General features: G+C 45.6%; 1 protein-coding gene and 1 long non-coding RNA gene across 11 annotated transcripts in view; one reads left to right on the top strand and one right to left on the bottom strand.

Moving 5' to 3' along the window:
* MYO1D (myosin ID) overlaps nt 1–11227 on the bottom strand; it is a 350018-nt gene extending 338791 nt beyond the window's left edge. For all 9 annotated transcript variants that reach the window (XR_005017834.1, XM_036837322.1, XM_036837323.1 and 6 more), the window contains exon 1: nt 10787–11227. Coding sequence is in view for 8 of the 9 variants with exons in the window: in XM_036837322.1 (XP_036693217.1) it covers nt 10787–10881 (95 nt within the window). In the remaining variant the exon portion in view is untranslated. The remainder of the gene's footprint in view (nt 1–10786) is intronic.
* On the top strand, nt 10770–23059 carry LOC118886933. Of its 2 annotated transcripts, none has more exons than XR_005017835.1 (3): nt 10770–10902; nt 12191–12554; nt 22660–23059. It is a non-coding gene; the product is annotated as an uncharacterized LOC118886933 (long non-coding RNA). The 2 variants fall into 2 exon arrangements; XR_005017836.1 differs by having other exon boundaries at nt 10794–10902; nt 12236–12554.
* Nucleotides 23060–23300: the final 241 nt, after the last annotated feature.

Genomic DNA, 23300 nt, shown 5'->3' with positions numbered 1-23300 from the left:
AGGCACAGGAAGAGAAACTATAGAAATTTAACCATATACTCTAAAATGTTACATTGTTCACATCAATTTGGTGTGGAACAAAACATCACAGTACCTCAATAAACCCCAGAGGTGTGAAAACAATTGTTCATAACTATGACTATCATGATCTAGGTCCTTTAGGGAAAAAGTTAAATTACGTTCCTTACATTCTTTAAGAAGAAAGAGTGAGACAGCATTAGCATTTGAGCGTCCTTGATATGTTTACAACAATAAACAACCCATCTATGATCTCATTTTATGAAATAACCTTGCAAGGGATCAGTCCCATTTTAAAACCAGGCAGTAGAGGCCCAGAGAACTGAAGTACATTGTTTATGTCATATAGTACCTATAGCAGAGCCATGCTTAAGTTCGGATAACTGAAATATTTCCTTTGCTCATTATATCATACCGCACTGCCACTTTTTAAATCATCTTGGTTAGAAGTATTTCTAATTTTGTGTGTGTGTGTGTGTACGTGTGTGGTTGTAAGACTAAAAGCCATCTGGAAAACAAGCACCTAGAACAGTGGTTTTCAAACTGGTTTTTCAATGTGATAGCATTTCTTCTCAAACAAAAAATTCCTTGGTCATAGATATAGAGAACAAACTAGTGGTTAGGGAAAAGGGGAAGGGCATGATAGTGGTAGGGATTAAGAGATACTAACTACTCTGTATAAAGTAAATAAGCAACAAGGATATACTGTACAGCACAGGGAAATATAGCCATTATTTTGTAATAACTTTAAATGGAGTATAATCTATAAAAATATTGAATCACTATGTGGTATACCTGAAACTAGTATAATATTGTAAATCAGCTATACTTCATTGAAAAAATAAATTAAAAATAAAAGTAAATTAGCTCATCAGGAAAAAAATTCCTTGGAACCCCAATATGTAGATGCAGAGCTGCTCTGTTGAAAGGAGAGGGGTTGAAGCCCTACTCCACCCCTACCTGGCATCCACGATGGCTTCTCATGGCCCAGGACACCACAGGATGCAGACTGAAAGAGCACCAATCATATGATCTGAGTCACTGGGTTTGCTGTATGAAAGAGCGTCCCTTTAGAGACATTCAACAAATGATACCAAGTTATATAAAGGCCTCCCGATGCTGGTAAAAAATGTCATCAACTTGCTAAGGTAAGCAACAACACGAGACTACAGAACCACTCAAGTAGGTTTCCCCCTTGTTGTATGGATGACAAGCTCCACCTGTCTGAGTTCTACAAGTATTTGAAAAGAAAAAAGATGTCTATCATTTCACAAGGATCCCAAATATATTTTAGTGCTTTTTTTCTCCCCCAAGAGTAATGGTAGTTTTATTTTCCTATCTTCCCAAAGACTAGAGCTACAACAGAAAAATCAGATTGTTTAAATATACAAAATACAATACATAAAATCCGGAAAATACATAGTTCAGGCAGGAATCAAAGATGTGGAAATATTATGCGTTCATTTACTCATTCACTGATAGATGTGAAAACATTTTGTTCTTAATGCCTGGAAAGAAGCCTTCAGAGATAAAGAAGATAAAGTTGCCCTCGGGACTTCGAGACTAGAGGTAGGACACAAATACGAATTGACAGCATGGGCTGAATGCAATAAAAAAAAAAAAAAAGAACTCCTCATAGTTGTACTTCCTGACATCTGAACTACTCTAGACATGTTCTTGGGAGGATTTTTTAAAAAAGGTTTTCTTCTTAGTTACAAGTAACATAGGCTAGGATGGCAGAATCAGGCTAACTCAACCTCATGATCAAAGGCTATTCTTACAATAAATTTTAAATGACCGAGATGTCCATGAAAGCCAAAACTGAAACATAACTGATTTTAGGGTGATCCAAAATAAATGTAAGGTTTTGTGTTTTTTTTAAATGGAGTTTGACTTTTTTTTTTTTAATTGACTATGAAATTTTTCTCGACTTTATACTGAGCACAGAGCAGCGGTTTGAGACAAAGCCCTTCGGGATCGCCCTGACCCGGCTACGGATGATCCTCTATTGTACAAGTTACTCAAAGCAGACTTTGTGATCAGAGGGGAAAAAATTGTTTGAATTGCTCTTGGTGTTTGCTTCATTGTTTTAGATGAAGCCATTTTTTGACTAATTCATTGGCTTCTAGCGCTTATGGGACCCTGGTGTATGTAAGCGGTAATTTTTTCCCCCAAGTCTTAGTAATATGACTGTGGGTGATAAATGGAGAGGAGGAATGAAAGCAAAGTTGGGTTTGTCTCTTGATGCATTTCCCCATCTATTCCAGAAGTTTTTGTTTTGTTTTGTTTTAATAGAACCTTGAATTGGCCTGTGTATTTTTTGGAAAAAAGCTATGTTCAGCACTAAACAACCTTTTTATTAAAGCAAAATAGCTTTACTAAAATTAATGCTTTAATCTCACTAAAGTGAAATCCATTTCCATACTGTGCACCAAGGGGCAGAAAGGTGGGGAGAATGAAGACGGTCTCATTGAGACATAGAGTAACTACTCCCCCATGAGCAGCTGTGTCTGGAATACAAATTGGGGCATCCTCAGGGGTGAGGCTGAGACAAGGAGGAGACGGGAAGGTGGGCGAAGTATCAGAAAGGAACAAGTTGAGGCTCTCAAATCCCTTCTCCATCAATTAAAGTCACTTATCAGAAACCCTTACTTTGAAATGGCCTACTTTCCAAAAGTGGACCATTCTATTTCACCAAGAAATGTTGAAAGCCATGATTAGAGTCACAGGCTGGCTCTAACCCACAATGGAATGACCATAGTATTCACCACGCAGTCTGGGTGCTGAGTCTTAAAAGTTCTGTAATTAGGCATAAAATAAAGGAAGAAAAAAAATTTTTTTTCCATTTCCTCTTCTAGGCCCAAAGATAAGCCACAGACAAATTTTTTAATTGAGCCAAGTTTTTCTCTGGCATCCTCCCTCTCTGTCCTCAGAGCCTGCCTCCCCAGGAATAAACTGGGCTCACACTATCTTTGGCCCATCCTTCCCGCCAGAGTTCAGCTCTCCATCGCAGGTCTGCAGTGACAGGCTGCAAAATTATTACTCAGCAATGAAATTCTCAGTCCCTCCTTCTAACTGACCTCATCAAGGCATGAGACAGAAAGGACCCAGCAAATTTACCCTCATGTGCCTGGGCTGCATTAGAAGTATTTGACTTTGGAAGAGGATCCTTATCAGCCTGACTCAGTCTCTAGTTGGGAGAATTTGGGGGTAGCATAAGACAGGAATGAAAAAAGTGCCGACAATGCGTGGGGTGGTGGTGGTAGTGGTGGATATTTTCAAGCAGTGGAAGCTGGCGGGCAGCATGGCCAGCCCACTGGCACTGAAAGTGGATGGCGAGAAAGCAAAGGGCTAGGACATCAGGGCCCAGGTGAAAGGGGTGTCTCCCGATGAGAAACTCTCTCTCCTTCCAACAAGGGTCTGCTCACATTCTACCTCTTCCACAGAGCACTGTCTACTTACTCCCAATCCCATTTTCTCTTTTTCTGAATTCCCTGAGAACTCTAGTACATAACATATATACAACTCTTAATTACATTGTCATCAGTTCTGTTTTTAAAAAATCTGCTTCATTGGCTCCTTCTCTCTAGGAAGCCCTAAAAATAATTGACTGTCTGCAATATTCATTTTGGCTCAATCATATTCTACTTGACCTGGATCTATTTATTAAGGTATCTTTTACTCCCAATTAAGCTATCCCCCAAAGAATGACTTTTTATAAAGTAACCCCCACCAAAGTGCCCAACATAGTGATGAGCACACAGCAAGAATTCAAGTAGTTGCTAGCTTTAAAGCCAGGAGATTATATTAAAAATACATAAGGTCTATAGTTAAATAAGGAAGTAAGTTAGAGGTTTTTTTTTTTTAAGACTATATTTAAAGTTAATCACCCATCTATAGTGCCTGGAGACTTCAGGCACCAATGCCACCAACCTTCATGAAAGCAGAGAACAGTAAACATGAAGAATGAAATATTTTGGAACACTTATGAATAATATGAACAGCTGATCTCCTTTGCCCAAGAGTTTAAAACAATTTTCAGGAACTAAATAGTGGTAACCCTGGAGGGAACAGGGTTATAAGTGTGACAGTCACGGAGACAGTTGGGACCAACAAGGGCACTTGATCCACAGGGCTGCACTGAGAGGGGATGGAGAGGAGAGACAGAGGACCATCTGCTGAGCATCTACTATGCTACGGGTACCACGCTAGGTGTTTTACAGTTGGTAGAATTTAATCTTTGCAGTAACGCTTCATCTTTACAGATGAAGAAACCGAGACTCAGGGAGGCTAAGCAACTTGTCTAAGCCCACGTGGGTGGTAGTAGCGGACAGAGAAAGGATTAAGGTCCAGGGCTATTTATCTCCAATGTTTCTGCTTTCTCCACTAGGTAACCCCAACCCCTTCTAGAACACTTTTCATTCTTGCCCCCCAAATAAAGCCAAAACGAATGACTCTGTCTTTGTGAGGAAGGAAGAGCAAGCCCTTCAGGGTCAGGGCAGGGAGGTGAGGCCATGTGGGAAGGATTCAGAAACAGAGTTAACATTAGTTGGGAGGGAATTATGTACCAAGCACCGACCAGACACTTTTTACACTTCATGTGATTTCATCCCAATTACCCTAAGAGGCAATCATTTTACATATATAAGGAAACTGAGGCTTAGGTAAGTTAACTTACCCTAAGGTATAATGCTAATAAAAAGAGTGAAAGTGAAGCTGGGATCTGAACTTGGTCAGGCAGGACTCGAAGCCTGTGCTCTCTTCACTGCTTTCCGATGTAAGCATGTGCTCCCCTTTCTTCTTCCCATAAATGACAAAAACTAAAGTTTGGGAAACACCGTCTACTAAGAGATCTGCCCAGTTATTACATAGCAGGTAAACTGAAGGGAGCCTCCATCCCAGAGGAAATAAAACTGTTATCTCAACCAAGGAACTGAATAGACAGAAAGAGAGAGACTTGCAATGTATATTTAAAACTGCTGTTACCCTCTGAACCCATTCCTGAATCTAGTTGACTTTTTGATAGGCCATGTCAATGGGGTTCATCACCAGTGGGGCTGGAGCCACTGTTGACAGCAGATCCCACTAGATAGGCTTGGCAGTGACACACATGACCCAATCCTGTCCCAACAGCAACACAGCAAGGGATGCCAGAGAGTTAGCATAAAATGAGGCCGGTCCTTGAGATCCGGTCCTTTTTGCTGAGGTGGCTCAGACTTAGGTGAAAATGTCAGCCAACAGCTCTCCACATTAGGATAATTCACAACACTGACAGCTTACACGAGTCATTAAACAAACACACTTCTATCTATACCAGCGTCACCATTTTCGTCTCCAAGTTGAGCAAAAAGTCAAAGCTCCTCTCTTTAAGGAAGAAGAAGAACCCTTCAGAACCTGTGATGAAACACACCAGTAGCAGCTTCTGAGTGCTTGATTCCACCCACATCTGGCTCTGTTTGGGAGCTAAATTCAGCAGAAGTCTCCAGGGTCAACAAATGACCCCGAATAAAAATAGTCTTGGAAATCTGTCACGGAGTAGGAAAGGAAACAAGACGGCTGGGTGATTCACTCCAAATGGCAGCTCCGAAACCCAAATTCTCATTTTTTTGTCCCAATATGAAGCCAATGTGCAAAACAGGCCCAGAGCAAACTGTCCTTTTCCGAAGGCCTCTAAAAGTGGTTGCCAAAGAATTTCACATGCAAGCCAAAAAGATTTAGTGTGCCATTCACCTCTCCTATGAATCTAACTACAGCTCCTTTGAAGGAGAGCTCTGAACCAATCACAGATTGACACGTGCTTGAGGACCACCAGGGTACCTAAGGTTGTGCCCCAGGAAGGAAGAGGGACCCTCTGTCCTATCTAATTTTCCAAACGATCAAAGAGCTGCAGAAAGAGTACAGAGGTTGTGTGGCGAGTGAGAGAGCGAAAGCGAGCACCTGTTCACTGCCTTTCTACTAATTCTGCAGCTCATTGCTCCTGCCCGCCCCCCACACACACTGAAGTTGTATTAAATTAAGTACAACATTTTGAGATGATTGTATGCTTTTTTTAAGTTAAGAATTCCATGGGCTGAAGAATAATCAGCCAGCATTTGACGGCTTAGTTCACTCATTTTATTTTTTTATTTCAATTTTTTTTACTTTTTGGCCACGCCGCGTGCCTTGTGGGATCTTAGTTCCCTGACCAGGGATCGAACCCAGGCCCTCGGCAGTGAAATCACGGAGTCCTAACCACTGGACCACCAGGGGAGTCCCAGTTCACTCATTTTAAAATGTGTTGAACACATAGCTGCCCAATTCTGGAGCGTGATAGAAAATGCAGAAGGGCTAGAGGTGGGTTTGATTCACAGCCACTCACTTGTGCTTGCCCTTCCAAAGCCGTGTATCTAATTTGACATTCATTAATTTATACTCTTTTTCTTAGAGGTGGCTCCCCCCTCCCGAACTGTAAAGAATTTCAAAGGACCACACAACGTGGATCCACCTCTGGACAGGCTCTCTGGCTTTAGGGAATCTCACAATTTGGTGGGAATGCAGACATGCAGAGAAAACAACATAGCATGATAAATCCTCTCTAACAGTTATGATCAAGTGCCCATATATCTTGGGAGCACAGGTGAGGGTATGGTTAACCCTTGCCTTGGACGTTTGGGAAAGACTTTTCAGAACTGGTCTCGCAGGACAAGTAAGAGTCTGACAGGCAGGGAATGAGGGTAGAGAGTAGGGGGAGGACATTCCAGGGCATTCCAGGGAGTGAGAACAGCCGAGGCCAGTGGTTCTCAACTGGGGACAATTTTGCCCCCTCCCCCAGGGGACATTTGGCAACATCTGGAAACATTTTTGGTTGTCATATGGGAGGGGAGTGGTGCTCCTGGCATCTGGTGGGTAGAGGCCAGGGGTGCTGCCAAACATCCGACAACACACAGGGCAGCCCCCCACCCCCCAGCAAAGCATGACCCAGCCCCACTGTCAACAGCACCAAGACTGAGGAAAGCCTGGTCTAAGCAAAGGTACAAAAGGAACACTGTGTTAGGTTAAAGGTGAGAAGTTGCCTGGAGCTTCGGTAAACACAGTGCTTCAAATCACTGCTTTTATGGAAGAGAAAAACCGGTAAGAAAAGAGGACAAATTAAATTTCCAAAGAGCCAAGACACCAGGCTGAGCAGATGCCTTATTCTCAAAACAGGAACCACCACCAGCAAAATTAGAAACTGGAAGCCTAAAGTGGGTTTCCTCGACCTGTGACATGAAAAGCACATATCTCAGGCCACTGTCCCCAGGAACAGCTGCCCGCATTCCTCCTTCCTCGAGGACGGCTAAGTGGCGAGTAAGAGCACAGAGAGGACCAGATGCTCCGCGTGGCTGCACGAGGCGGGTCTCTCACTGCGAGACACGGTGCAGAGCTGATGTGAATTTTGTTAGAACTCAAGTCCAGGAACGGCCCAAGCCACAAGAAAAGGAACCAAAGGCTCTGAAAAGGAAGTGGCTAGGAAGAAAGCAGACCATGGCGGGGATGCCGAGGTCGGGCCTTCAGGTGGCCATGCGGGGCTTTGGCGGGAACCAGGCCTGACCATGAAGGCTGGAGGTGCTTGTGCAGGCATCTGACTCCTGGATCGGACCCTTGGAAGTGGAGTGAGGCGCTTACCACCATCACCAAAACCACCGACACCTCTGCCTCCACCAAAAGGTAAAGCAAATAAATAGAACAAATCTCCCTTAGCAAGAGACTCCTAGGAGGGAGAGAAGGCAGCCCTCAAGATCCTAGCAGTTTTTGGTATAAGGGTAAAATACAAACTGAAACTCCTTCTCAGATATGCTAACTCACACTAACCCACATCATTGAGTCTTGCCTCATCCAGACCCGCAGGCACAGACACATGCCCACGTCAATTTTTAAAAATAATAACAGTAAGGGGAAAGTGACATTGATTATAGCAGATGTCTAAAAATAAAGCTTTTACCCAAGAGAGGAAAAGAAAGCCAGACTAGTAGCAAAATAAGAAGATAATTCTAAATGGACAATGTCACAAAAGCTTTAAAAAAAAAAAGTAACCGAAATATTCCTTTTTTTCTCTCTCTATAAAAAATGTTGTCACAGTGGGTGCTACTGTAGGGAAAATTAAAATTCAGTTTGGATGACACAGACCCCTGAAACAACTGTAGCTGTAAGTGCCTAAATGCATGTCACAGGCCATAAATGAAGGAAAGGGGCCTTGCAGAAGAGCCAGATAGACAGCAGGGGACAGGACATTCCAGACGGGAGTGAGAGGAGAAGCCGCAGCTTGGGGAAGGCAGGAATGATAGAGCACATGCGCACATACCCACTGTGAGATGAAATACACTCAAATTTCGCCTCGATACAACCATAAATATACACCCCGTATGGACCAACCACCCATATTCCAGGAGATGAAAACATTACATGACATAATCGCACCTGGATCTACAGTGGGTTCGTGGTCACCTTCTGCAGAGGGACACAGATATCCAAGGGTCCACACGAGCATGAGCCCAGTAGCTCATACAGCTAAAACACTGGAACAGTCTGGAGGAACACCAGGCTGATAGGAAATTCCAACTATCAGAGAGCGGCCTGCTTTCCACCTGGGTCATCAAGATTTACAGCTGGGGAGGAGGCAAGGGCACTGCTACCCTTTTTTACAGCTCCCGGGAACCAACCCCTCCCAACTTATAAATAAACCATGAACAATCACTGAACCCGTGCGCTGAGACTTGCAGCCAATTTGCAGAGTGGTCGAGTACACACACAGGTGAGACGCATACAACATCCGAATCTTGATGGACCTGGTGACTGGGAATAAAGGTAGACCTAGAAACCCGGGCGTTAGCCAAGGGTCATACTAATGAGAGCTGGCGATTCCTTCCACAACTCCCCAACACCCACTCCTTCCCCTCCGGACAACTCAGTGTATTCACGATCACCCAGAGTCAGCTTTTAAGCTCCACTCCTCTGCTTGGCACTTTATCCACCTGGAACGTTCTCCACCTACACAGCTCCTACCCATCCTCTGCAACTCCTCTCAACCCCTCCTCTCCTCTCGATGGTGTTTCTGAGCCAGCCTAAGGCATCTCTCCCTCTGCTGAACTTCCAGAACAATCAGGTTGTACAATTACTTGGCAAAGAATCATCTAAGCTCTACAAAGCTTAACTTTTCTGTTGTTTTCTTGACCTATTATTTAAATGAATAAAAATTTTCACCTTGCTCCCTGTCTTCATAAACATTGCATGTCTTTGAGAGGTAAGGACACATCTGATGGTTCTTTGGATCCTCCCACCTTACCTCCTAAAGTACCCTGCATAATGCAGAATTAAATCGCAAAGTTCTCTCCTGTGCAAAGTTCTCTTCTGAGCTAAGTTAGGCTCACATTAATAATCTTTCTTAAGAGGCAAGCCTCACAAGACTTTGCAACCAATGATATGTGAAAGCAAAAACAGAACCTAAGGGCAGAAAAATCTTGGAGATCATTATTTTACAAATTAGGAAACTCAGACACACGGACTGGCTCAAAGTCGTTTATGGTAGGTGGGTGTAGAACTCCAGTCTGTGCCCCTGCTCCTTACTCTGGGACATAATGAAGCCTGGCTAAGAGCAGATGAAGACTATGGAGACTGCAATTTTGAAGATTAAAAAAGTTTTTAAAATTCTTAAAGTTAACAGGGGAATTCATACTGAGAAGTGGGATTAGTTAAGCACCCAAACCGAGATTAAGATTTTCACTTTTAAGTTTATGGAGCGATATTTAAAACCTACAAGAAATGGAGTCAGAACTTCCAGGAAACACCTCCCCCCCCCCAACTCAGTTATTTTGAAACTCCATTTACTGTAATGTTTTCTTTAAAAAAAAAAAAAAAAGGTCAAACTACTTTAAAGCTCTGCTTACATATTACTCTATCAGGAGTGAAATAATCCCATGTAGAAGCCTTTCTAAAACAAACTCGTCCTGGAAGCCCATCCCGGGGCGTTGAGTTGTGACTACATTCTCAAGGATGTCAGTAACACAAGGGTTCCATCCACAACTCCTTGAAAAAAACTGAAACCACGAATGCCTTGTCAAATTCAGACAGTTTATCTTGGCACTGGCAAGCAGAGCAGTCTCTTCGATGTCTGGAAACGTGTCTAATTACGTTCAGAGAGTAACTAAAAAATAGCCGGTGTCCCGGAACAGACAGCTCAGGGATCACTCCATAGCGTCCTGAATGACGTGATGGAACCACGCCAGGAAAAAATAAAAAAAGACGAAAGCGAAAAAAGAAAAGAACCAAGTGTGAAACCGCGATGAGACCCTAGCCTCTCTCCAAAACAACCCTCCAGTCTTCCCAGAGCCTTGCGGCCGCCACGACTCTCCCAAAAGTTTTTATTTCCCTTTACTCTTGTTTCCATTAGGTCACCCGGCCCGCCCACAGCACTCACCTGGGGCAGCGCACTAGCTGCCTGGCCCCAAGCGCTGCCTCCCCCCGACACCCCCTCCCCCGTCCGGACAGCACCCAAGGACACCCCCTCTCTAGAAGGCGCAGTCCTGGAGCTCGGCACGCCCGTTCCACTTCAATGCGGCCGCACCCCAGGGCGTCCTCTCTCGGGAAAGCTCAACCACCGAGCTCAGAGGACCCCGGACACCCCAATCCGGCCGCACTCCATCCCTCGCGGCTCGGTGCATCCCCGACACCCCCAATCCGGCCGCACCGCAAGGGCGCCCCCTCTCGGGAAAGCGCAGGCTCGCGGCATTGCGCACGGCCGCTCCGCCCTCACCTGAGCCGGAGGTTGGTCATGAACTCGGGCATGGAGACGGTGTCCATCAGCACGAAGTCCGCCTTCCCGAACTCCAGGCTCTCCTGCTCCGCCATGGCGCCGGCGCACGGGCTCAGGTGGGCGCGGACGGGTTCAGGTGGGCGCGCTCGGGCGGCGGGGGCGGGGGCGCGCGGCGAGCTCGGGCGGGGCCGGGGCCGGGGCCGGGGCGCGGGGAAGGGGGCGCCGCGGCGGCTCGGCGGGGCTGGGCGGGACGGAGGCCGCCCCGCTGCTCCTCAGCGCGCTCTCGTCCGGCGCGGCTCACCCGGCAGTTTCCGCTTTTCCCGCGGCTGCTGCCCGGCGCTGTGGGGGAAGAGACAACGAGACGGAGACGGCGGCGGCTGGTCCCGCCTCTGGCCTTGTCTGGCCCCGGCCCCGCGGCTGCCCGCCCCCCCCCCCCCGGCCCGGCCTCTCCGCCCCGCCCCGCCCCGCCCCCCCCCCCCCCGGCCGAGGAGCCGCCCCCGCGGCGCAGGCCACCACCTCCTCACCTGGGCGGCGCGCACGCGCGGGGCGGCCGGCGGGGGCGCGCTCCGGGCCGGGCAGAGGCGGCGGGGTGGCAGCGCCCTCTGGGGACGGGCGCTGGGAGCTCAGGGGGGCGGTGCCGAGGCGTGCGAACGTAGGAGGTGGGTGGAATCAAGTTTCCAGGATTGCCGCCTCCGCCCGGGCTTGGTATATGCCAACAAAGTTACGAAAGTATCTTGTGGAGCTTCTCGCGTGGATAATTCATTACGATTCTGTCACCCTGCTGCGAAGCCCTCTCCTGCTCTTCTGCTCACATCCTCTCCGTCCTTAAAATGATGGTTCACGCTCAGACTGAGAGATAGTAATAATAATTAACACGTTGGGGGTACCAAAAGTGCCCAGAGCTTTTATAAGGGCCTTAGAGAAGTTAAGTAACTTGCGCACGGCTACCTAAGTAGTGGGGAAGCTGCAATTTCATCCAGGTCATTTGACTTATGAGCCCCAGCGTTTAGCCACATGGCAGACTGCTTTCCTTCTCCAGTGTTCCGTGATCCATTTTTCTCTTCCACTCACCTAAGCATGTCATCAAACATTATCTTATATTGTTATTAAGTTTTTCATCTATCTATGTATCATCTCCCTGGGATTACTGTAGGCTTCTTGAGCATGGGACCATGTCCTGAACTTCTCCATATCCCCCTTGACACACACCAAGGAGCTTGGTGTAGTGCCTTGCACATGTACATATGAAATGCACAATGGTTCAATGGAATACAATGGGTTTTAAGTGGTCTCCAATTTATAGATATATTGGTTGATCTCGGAAAATTCTTTTGGAACCTAGACTGCATTTTCTCAGTGAAAATCTATTATAAATGACTTTCTAAGGCAGCTGCACCTCTTCAGTCCTGTGTTTCTATTAGGACCATCTTCTATTTCAAAACCTACCAGGAAATCTAGAAGCCCCCAAAGACCTGGCTGGACTTCTACACTATGGCTGACTGTGAGATGTGTAAGCCAGACCTAAGGACCTTGCTCACGTTTGCTTCAGCTTCCAACAACCCACCCTGGCCAAGAGAAAGGGTAAGACAGCTTGATCACCTCCTGCATGAGCACGTCTGCCATGAGAAAGCCACCCCAATCTCTGTCACAGGCAGAGATGAGTTGTAGTCTGACTACCATTAGCAGCTCTCGTTCTTCAGAAGACACCTCTCTGAATCTCAGCATCCTTGTTCGTGGAATAAGACCTCTGGTTTAGATACTTTCCAAGGTAGGACCATCCTTTGCTTGGGTCATTTGTGTGGGTGGGTCAGTGGCTAAGTGCGTGATTGCATAGAGTGTGGTACATTCCTAAAATGTTTGCATTGGTATGTTTTAGTATACAATAAAACTGAGTTTCAAAAAGAAAAGGAAGAAATCTCAAATTCTGTGCAATTTAGAGCAACCAGGGACCACACTCATTGGAAACGATTATTGGAAGATGGAGGTAGGTATATCCCCTGGGTTGTTAGGGCAAAAGCAGTTGTACAGTGGGTAGGATCTATGGTGGGATGCAGCTGTGGTTTTCACATGGCCAAAGCAAGGGGAGTCCTGTGTTAATCAGTGTCTTGTACAGGAGCCCAATGTGTAAAACATATACACAACATATGCAAAGGGTAGTGTATCAACTTAAAGTGCAAATTAGTATAAAATCAGGCATTGAGACCAATGAAGCTCTTTTGCTGAACCCAAATCTGTCCAGTGGGGCTGTAGGAAAATATTAACTATTGGTGTATAAAGAATATATGGGAGCCTTTTTTTTTTCCAGTCTTCTTGCAACTTTTCTGTAAGTTTGAAATTATTTTGAAATATAAAGTTAAAAATCAAATAATCTAAAACTGTTCTAAAATTTTAAAAGGTTTATTTTTAAGAAATCACATTGTAATAATTTTTTCCTATTTTGGAAGAAAATCTGAAAAAGAATACACACACACACACACACACACACACACATCTGAATCACTTTGCTGTACACCTGAAACTAATACATTACAAATCTACTATACTTAAAAGGAAAAAAAAAAAAGAGAGAGAGAAAGCAATCATGTAACACTTAGAAATGAAAGTCACATCGGAAGTTTGCAGACATTCCAGAACTGGAAAACCAGCACACACTTTGAAAGCTCTGGTACAGACTATCTATTCGCTCTGGTTGCCATACATATGCTAGGAGATTATAAACACTAAAACCAAAAATAATTCTAAAACCAAAAATAATTTCAACAATTTCTATTTTAAATATGTTTTTATAATTTAGATGAAATAATTTCATGTTTACCTTAGTTGTCAAATATGCCCCAGAGAGGGTACAACCTGTTCCCTGCCTGAAATTCTCTTCCCTCTTGTCCTGCCTCTCACCCCTGTGGCCTAGCTAATTTCTGCTCATCCCTCTGCCCTCAGCCTCAACGTCACTTCCTCCAGGAAGGCTTCCATGATCTCCTAAGTCAGGGTTGGCTAAGTCCCTCCTCTGTGCCCCCACAGCACCCTGGAAGTGTCATCCTCGTTACAGGCTGAATGCACTTTAACAAACCTATTGTCCATCTATCACATTAGAGTGTCAGGGCCATGAGTACTGGAAGCTGTGTCTGTCCTGTTCTTGGATGTAGCTCTGGCCCCTAGTAGCACAGTGCTTAGCGTGTGAAGCTCTTAATAGGCGCTTGCTTGATGAAGGAATAGGGGATGATCTGTGAATCTATGGGTTATGTAATGTGAGTTTGTAAATCCACCCTTGTTGGTAGATTTTCTGCATTAAAAGCCGTTCTTTGTGCAGCGTTTATCTCATTCTCATCTCCTGCCCCTGCAGGCAGGTCTCTGGGCTGTGTTCACTTCTCTCTTGGGGCCAGGCCTGCATGCTACATGTTCACACTGAACAAAAGCTGTTGTCCGAAAAACCCGTCTGCTGTTGACACCAGCTGCAGAGGATCTGCTCTGGGTTCTCCCTAAAAAATCAACTCTGAATTTTCCACAGCAGATATTTGCTCCCATTCTTCTACTTTCCCAGAATGTTTCTGGGCTGCCCACCCTCCCTCTCTTTACCAGGTGCGTTGTATCCGGGAAGATGGCTCAGCATAAGTCCCACAAGACAGAAGCAGGAAGGCCAGGAGAGACATAGTCACAAAGTACATTCAAAGGGCATTTTATAAATTTATTGTATAAGCCCCAATTATTCTAGAGCAGAAGTAGAAAGGCGAATTTATGTTGCAAAATAACTTCCTAATGCACTCACAACCATATGGAAATGATATGGAACCCTCTGCCTTAGATATTATCCAAAACATACATCCTCCTCTTTCATGCCTAAGGTTGGATTTGAACTAAGAACGATACATCAGAGACAGCGTATATGCTCTCTATGGTTTCTGAAGCCTAAATTTTTTAGAGTAAAAACAGACCCAACAGTTGTCTCCCTGGTGTCATTGATGACTTGCCCACCTGTGGACCCCTCCCCCCACCCACCCCCAACTCCCTCACCCCTGCCTTTCACTCTTTAGACATCTCACAGCCCAAAGGAAAGGGAATTTTCATAGCAGAGGTCACTGTCATAAACTACCCTGAAAGCCCAGAAAGTGACTTAAGAAGCTCACCTTCTCACCTCTAGCTATTAAAGACAGAGGGACAGCGGACCAATTGCTCAAGACCTGGTTCCGGGTTCTAGGAATTTCTTGCCCGCTGCGCCTGTGGTTCAGCTGTGCTTACCTGTGACGATGCTGAGTTGGGGACAAGGATCTTCCCTTAGCTCTTTGAAATGGCTGATACTATAGACAGAGCTACTTTTAACATAATCAACCTAAGCGCAAAGGAAGTTGGGAGATGATAGCAGCTGAGGAGGGGGAGGAGATGGAGGAGGAAGAAGAGAAGGAAAGTGGCTGCAACTGCCAGGGTCTCAGGGCAGCAAGTGGATAGTAACAAGACACTGGTTTCCAATTTTTAGGTTTCATTGTCCTTTGATGAAAACACGGGAACTTTCTCTCCCAAGACAAATGTCTTAAGCACACATGCAAAACAGTTTGCACGTGGACTCTCCTGAGTTTCCCAGGCCCAGAATAACCTGTCTGTGGATCCCAAGTTAAGAACCCCTGGGCGGAAACTAACACACCATTGTAAAGCAACTATACTCCAATAAAGATGTTAAAAAAAAAAAAAAAAGAACCCCTGGGAATTCCCTGGTGGACCAGTGGTTAGGACTTGGCGCTTTCACTGCTGTGGCCCAGGTTTGATCCCTGGTCCGGGAATTAAGATCCCGCAAGGTGCAGCCAAAAAATAAATTAAAAAAAAGAAAAAAAAGAACCCCTGAGCTAAGAGGGGGATCACACCACAGGTCCTAATCATTGGGGAATGGAGAAGAACTTAAGCAAGGCATGACTGTCAGTATCCCGTGAGTCACCAGAAAAGGGCTGTCCCAAGAGCACGTCCCCGGGAGTTGGCACTGGAGCCACATTGTTTAAGGCCTCAGGAAAGACAGGGTCAGATGGTAGGAGTTGGCTGTCCAGGCACGTCCCTCAACTCGCTAGGACAGAGGCCACGCCCTACTCATCCTTTTATCTCCAGCCCTCAGTCTGTGCCTGATGCCCCTTAGATATTTCTTGAATCGAGTAGGTGAATTAATTAGTGAGTTAATTTATTTGTAAATGGGGGTGTGTAGATGTAGGGTTATATTTCAGGGAGCATGTGGCATTTCTCTGTGCCCTATGCCAGAAAATCAATAACTCAAGCTATTCTGGCCATTAGAAGGAGTCCTAGAGCTAGAAAATTTGGGAGTGTGTTAGGAACCCATGAGAGGGAAAACACATCCACAGTCAATTCATGGATTGAATCCTGCATCTTAAGGCAGGATGTCACAAATTTTAAGGTGTATAAGAATCACTTGGGATCTTGTTAGAAATGCAGTCTCAGGTCCCACCTGAGTAGATCTGAACTCACTGAATTGCAATCTGCATTTTAACAGGATCCCCTAGTGATGTTGCTGCAGCCAGATTGTAGACCAGACCTCCCTGGGTAGCAGGATTCTAAGGAATCCTAATGGCCATGTAATCAAACATATGTACCCCTTTACAGATGGGGAAAGTGAGCCCCAGGAAGAGCTTCTGACTTTGACTAGGTCAGAGTGAGGCACTGGTAGAGCTGAGACCAGAACTTACAACTTCCGATTTGGGTAGTGGATTGCTTCCACTATCCAACATGAATACTCACTTGTAAGACAGTGTATGTGTGTGTGTGTGTGTGTGTGTGTGTGTGTGTAGTAAAGAAAAAGGAGAGCAGCACCCTAGATCTCCCCTGGGTAACCCCAGGACCTCCCTACCCCATTTCTAAGTGGGAGGCTGATGTCCTCCTTTTCCCCATTCCCCTTGTTCTCTTCTAAAAGCTTGGAGTAGAGGCTAGAGAAAATATTGCTGGGGTCAGGAAAAGTCCAATTCCTTTCTCCCCTCCACCTGACAGAATAGCAACTAGTTAGTACAGATAACATCCGCCATTAATGTTTGATTAGTATCCAGAGAACTGACATTGCAGGAAGAGTGTGACATCATACTCAAGGTGACGTCTTCTAATCTGCCTCCCAGACCCCATCTCCTCCTGCCGTTCATGAGAAGTTTCTCAGCTGGTGAGCTGCAGCTGTATTCATCTCCTACAGTTAAGATCATGAAATAAGATGATGTTAAAATGCACAGTGTGACCCTCTGACTTTATCCAGTCAACTGGATTCATTCTTCAGACTACCTAGAGGTAGAATACGATGAGCAGTACTTCTATCCAAATTCTGACAACCTGAACTCTAAAGAAATGATACAGGGGGGAATTTTTAATGACTGAAAAGTAGAATCCACAAAACCTAGGAGACCTCAGTGGCCAAGTGATCCAGTATCCCACCCAATGCCTGAATCCCCTCTACCATATGCTATTGACTACAATGCCTGGATCTACCAGGCATTTGACTCATTAGGCCTCCTCCATGCCATGCAGATGTCTCCACACAAAAGCGGGCTCAACACCCTTTCACTCAATCTGACTCCTGAATCACTGCTCAGACTTGCTCCGTGCCCTGTATGTCAGCCAGCTCCCAACACTCCCATCCTCTGCTCCGGTTACTCATAATCCGCATGTATGAACTTGGTTTGCCCTTTGCATCTGCTGTTCCACCAAGAGAGGACCAGATTGAAGTGAATTGTAATCAAGGAGAGGAGCCGAGGTCATAGCCAGTTAAGGAAGAGCCTCCTGTTTTTCTTGAGCTGACCTGCCTTTTAGGGTTTCTATCCATAGAACCCTAACACTATTTTCTCTGATCTCTTTGAACTCTGCCTTCTCAATGTTAAGTTCTGTGTCTGACTGCTATCTCTTAGCCATGTCACAGTCACTTTCTCCCAGTGTTCCCATCCTTTCCAAGTCTCTATTTAGCCCTTCTGTCCAGAATAGCCCTTCAGTTCAGAGTAGCATTTTTCCCATCCTCAAGAGGCGGAGGTAGTACAGTGGTACCCAAACTTTAGATACCTGTACCGGTGGTGTAGGATAGGGGTTGGGGGGTCTTCATTTTAATGAGCAGCCCAAGGGATTCTGCTGCCGGTGGGCAGGGGGCCTAATTTAGAGAAATATTGATGGGAATTTTGATGTCAGACATATTGCAGCTCAATTCCTAGTTCTGCAACTTACTACCTGTGTGACCTTGAACATCTTAGGTCATCTTGATAAGCCTCAGTTTCCTCATCTTTGCTAAAGAGATGATAAAACCCATCTCTGAGTGTTAAAACCATGAAATGAGATGACGTCTATAAGGTGATTTGTATAATTCAAGGCAGGTAGCAAGCACTCAATGAATATGAGCTAGCATGCCTATTAGTGTAATTTCTTCTTTTATCTTCAGGATAGGGAAATTATTAGCATGTAATCATTGATTTCATGTCCTTTTTAGGAGACTGAGATTTCTAATAGATGTTGGTGCGTCTTCTGATCACGTTTTCCTCTGAGTTTTGTGATTCGTATTGGTAATTTATTACCATTTCCATGCATAACCATGGACCTTACACTTAGTAGGGGATCAAAAATTGCCGAATATTTTGCATCAAGAGAATGCCATCTGGCTAGGCCTTCTGTGCTACGTTCCCATGGCAACACCACATCTGTTCTTCTCACCTTTCCCCCAAATGCTCTCCAGCATCTTGACATTATGGCAGTGATTCAGTTCCCTCCTGGCCTGACCCTTCCCACTGCCCGGTTCCAGTGAACCATCCCACAATGCCTTGATGATACCTGCCAGTTTTCATTTACTTCTGTGCATTAAAACGTCCAATTCACTTCATCATACAATGTGTGCTCTAGGCATAGATTATGTTTTAAACAGAGAAATAATGAGAGAGGAAGCTGGTGAAATGGTGAAATGGGAGGAGGAGTTGGAGTGGTGGGCGGGACGTGGCTTTGACACAGGTAAGAGGGAATCACTTTTTCCTTTCACGGAAGGGTTCAGTTTAGCTTCCGTGGTGGTGATCAAATGATTAATTCAGAAGAATTGAGCCTACACTATGGATAAGTTACATTCCAAGTTCTCCATCAATGAATGATACACATAGCGACTGCACAGAGCACACACGGGTAATTATAAGGGTCGTGGGGCTCTGGTGTTCAGGTCTGGAAGGTGGTAGAGTGTGGGGTTAGAAGCAAAGGCTCAGGGGCTGATTCTGACACTTATGCACTGATGTGACATCAGGCAAGTCACGTCAGCCCTCTGAGACTCAGTTTCCTCTTCTGTAAAGTTCAAGTAATACATACATCTTACCTCGTAATATTGCTATGATAATTAAGCGGGATAAAGTATGTTAAGCACCTAGCATGGGGTCCGGGACGTAGTTAGGACTCAATAAATGTAAGCTGATAGTACCTCCTTATTCACCAGTCCCTCTACTGGGACTTCGATACGGCTCATAACCAGGTGGGAGAGGAAAGAGTGTTCCATTCTGGTCCTTTTTGTCTTTTGAACCCTGGTTCTCTGGTGTCCTCTTATCTGCTGGTTCGTGTCAGGCTGGTCACGTCCTTGTAGCTGAGCTGATACACTGATCGCAGGCAGTTCACGGCCTCTCTATCTACAATTTCTCAACCTTCAGTCTTGAAGGTACAGTGACTTGCTGGCTTTCCCGTCCAAGCTTCGCCTCCTGAGTTCCTAATTGCATTTGCATAACCAGGCACACACTTGCCTTTCAAGAGAGACATTTCTCTCGCAAGGCAGATAGAAATACACGGGGCCTAAGCATCACATCTGTGAGGAGCTTCTCCGACCCCACCCCCGAGTGTGGTGTAGTTGCTTTAGGAAGGTCTCATAGACCCCTGAATCCCAAATCTGGCTGTGGTCATTAGATACACCTGGGATGCTTTCGAAAAATACGGCTTCCAGGATCCCACTTCTGGTCCTTTGGAACTGGAATTTTCATGGCTAAGGACCATTGTCATAAGAACACCTGGAGTTAGGCACATACAAAGAATCACTTCTGAAGTGAGCATTACCTGGTAAACGGATGGCTGTTACCTCAAATGGGTGCTCCCTTTCACCTGGGATAGAGCCAAAGCACACATGAGTTTCCCACCTCATGCTCCTTCGGGAAGGTAACACAAGCTGGCTTTAGACCCTACGTCGAATATCTCTTGAGGATTCTGAGAGCCTTCATCTCTTGCAAGTGCAGTCACTAATGACTGATTTTATTAGGAAAGAGTGTCTTCCAGCACTCCCTATAAAACCTCTTCAGCACTGCTCTTGCCTATGGCCAGTGCTCTGAGCTAGAAGTGTAAAGACAAGTCTTCCACATGCACTTCATTTGCTTACATGGCCTACGATTCCCTAAGAAGAAGCCCACAATTTATATCCCAGCCAAAGAGAAAGATGAGCGGGCCAGCTCCGCCTTTGGGAAGAAGAGGAGGAAGAAGAAAGAGGCATATTTTAGTTACATGGGGAAAATCCTAAAGCAAGTGAGTTGGGACTCTCTTTATGCAAACTGAGGATGGCCAAGACAGGTATCATGTTAGTGGCCCTGGGTGTGACCTTGACTTCAACTTCTGGTGCAGGATTCCTTCCTCACACGTTGAGCTCCCGAAAAGTTGCTGCTATAAACTGGATCTGTGAATGGCTGCTATCTTCTCCTACTTGCCTTTCTTTCTGTTGGCAGCAACTCTGAACACCTGAGCCCTTGGTGTCTCCCTTTCTTGTATCTGTTGATAGCTAATCTGTAAAGTGATTCTTAAATGCCCTCCCCTTTTCCTGCAGAGAGGGGATTCACCACCTCGTCTGTTCTGTCGCTTTGAAGAGTTGCAACTAGCAGGTTTTCATTAAATGGTCATCTGTATTACACTTAGAAATTTCTTTAAGTAGGTAGGCACTCATTCCTTTTTTCCTGCCCACCCGACACCTCACCCCATGGCATACAAATTGTAGAAAACAAAATCAGGAAAGTCTTCCCCTTCAAGAGAAGCTATGGGGAAGACAGGAAGGAGATTCTCTGAAAGATGTGTTAAGGCTTGATTTGGGATATTACTTCCTTTTTTTTTTAATATTTATTTTATATTGGAGTATAGTTGATTTACAATGTTGTGTTAGTATCAGGTGTACAGCAGAGTGATTCAGTTATACATATACATGTATCTATTCTTTTTCATAGTGTTGAGTAGAGTTCCCTGTGCTCTACAGCAGGTCCGTGTTGATTATCTATTTTATATACAATAGTGTGCATATGTTAATGGGATTTTACTTCTTCATGCCCATGAAGCAAGGCTGAGTGCTCGTGTCTGTAATTGTACCGAAGCCCCCTGTATTCCAGTAGTATCGTTTGGAATCTGTTGTTTATCCTGGGAGAAGAAGGGAAAATGGGATTAAGGAATGACAGGAGAAGGAGAGAAGGTGTGTGATTCAGAACGGGGCTCTCAACCACAGCACTGTTGACAGTGGGGTCTGGGTAATTCTTTGCGCGGTAGGCTGTCCTGTGCATTGTGGGATGTTGACCAGCATCCCCGGCCTCTACCCACTAAATGCCAGTAGCACCCTCCCTCCCAGTGTGACGACCAAAAATTTCCACAAATAATGCCCAATGTCCCCTGGAGGGCAAAATCACCCCCCAGTTGCAAGCTCCTGCAGGAGATCCTGCATTTGGCTGGAAAGGCCTTCGGTGGGAGTACTTGGACTAAGAAGTCTACTGAGCATTAGTTTTTCCTTGGCCTGTCCTTAACCTTGTGGGTCTAGCAGGCCGCCCTGCTTCTTCAAGCCTCGAAAGGGTCAGGTCCGTGACCTTGGGTCAGCCTTTCAGGGCGCTGCGAGGATAAAACCAGATGTCGGTAGGATAAACGTATTGAGTGCCTAAGTGCCAGCCAGGCCTGCTGCGGGAGCTCAGATGAAAACGATGAGGGCTCTGCTGTAGAGGGGCTCACAGTGCTGCTGTGTGTGTGTGTGTGTGTTGGGGGGCGCACTGAGGAAATACCTGTAAATTATGAAAACCACGAGGAATGTTTAGAATCCCACCTCAAACCTTTCCTTTCAAGAAACTGAGGCCCAGTGTGAGTCTATGACTTGCTAACATGATGTCTCGTGTCTAGTTAGGATTAGAGCCCAGGAGGGGTGATTCTCAGGGCAGCGTTCTTTGGACTGTTTCTGCTGCCTCTCTAACTTCGGACAAGGACACTAATGACATAGGCAGTGTGTGACACAGGCTCTGAGAACAAAAAGTGCTCTGGTCCTCAGTGGGGGGATTGTGTGGAATGCAGAAAAGCCAGAGGTGGCACTTGGGGAAGAGCCTTAAAGGATGGATGGGATTTGAAAGGTGGAGCTGGGTGCAGGCATGGGAGGTAGAGGTGACAGATCCACAGTGGCATGGGGACCGGAAAACATAGGGACACACCTGAGGAAGAGCAAGTATTCCCAGGTTGGCTGGAGATCCTGTTGGCACAAGGAAGTAAGGCGGGAAATTAGAAAGCGTTAAATGCTCACTAGTATGAATATAGAGTGTGAAAGTATACTGGAAGCTAAAACTATATTTTCCATCTTCAGAAGGTGCCAGATGTTAACTGCTTCTATTAGGAAAAACCAAGGCGCAAAAGTTGAAGTAACCAGAGTTAGTTTGTATTATCCAAAGGTTATCTTTCTCACATACCTACAAATTCCCTTCCCTCCCTCTTCCTCAGAGAGAGCCGATAGGTACAATGGCCTAGTTTCCTTTATCATATCCCTACCGTTGTCCCTTTGGGTGGGTCGTATGTTTCCACGGACGCATGAATCCACAGAAGCCATGGGTACTCGGGTGCTGGGTTGGACCATACGTTCCTGACTGTGGGAGCCTTCACTTCTCTGTCTCACCCTTATGCTGTCTCTGTCCCAGACCCACCCAGACTTCAGTGGGTGCTCCTGGATCTTGGATGCACTGGGAGCTCTGGAGGATTGGTGGCTGGAACGGGTTAGCCTGGAGGCGGTTAGACTGTCCCTCTACAACCACAGAAGAACCGTCACCAGCAGAGAGATCCTTGAGGCAGTCAAGCAGAGATACTCTCAGAAGAGCTTGGGAATAAATGAAGTGAATCTGGATGGCCCTGTTGTTGAAATGATTACACTTGTCAAACAAAGTTGGATCCGCTGGAGGACTGAGCTGGAAGATGAAGTATCTGAGAAGAACCCGCTGCAGTGGTGGTCTCGGTGTGACACACCTGGTCTCTGGGTCTTGCATTTTTAGCCTCTGACTTAATTTGTGAAAATAGATAAATAAATAAAGGAAAGGCACTTTCTCTTGTGTGTGATGCTTGCTTATGGTTTTTAACATTTTTTCTGAAGCACGCATCTGCCCTGTTTTGAGCTTACCTATTGTATTTTTGGACACAATTCAACATGTTACACTGTGGACTTACCATCGCTCCCCCCACTCCAGCCCCAGGGTAGGGGCTGCTGCACTGATATGAACTGAGGATTTTTTTTCTTAATTTAAGCACCCCTACCTTGATTTATGGAAACTAAAAAATAAAGGGAAAA

This window comes from Balaenoptera musculus, chromosome 20, assembly GCF_009873245.2.
Source record: "Balaenoptera musculus isolate JJ_BM4_2016_0621 chromosome 20, mBalMus1.pri.v3, whole genome shotgun sequence".
NCBI classification, from domain to species: Eukaryota; Metazoa; Chordata; class Mammalia; order Artiodactyla; family Balaenopteridae; genus Balaenoptera; species Balaenoptera musculus.
This window is presented reverse-complemented; position numbering and strand designations above follow the sequence as displayed.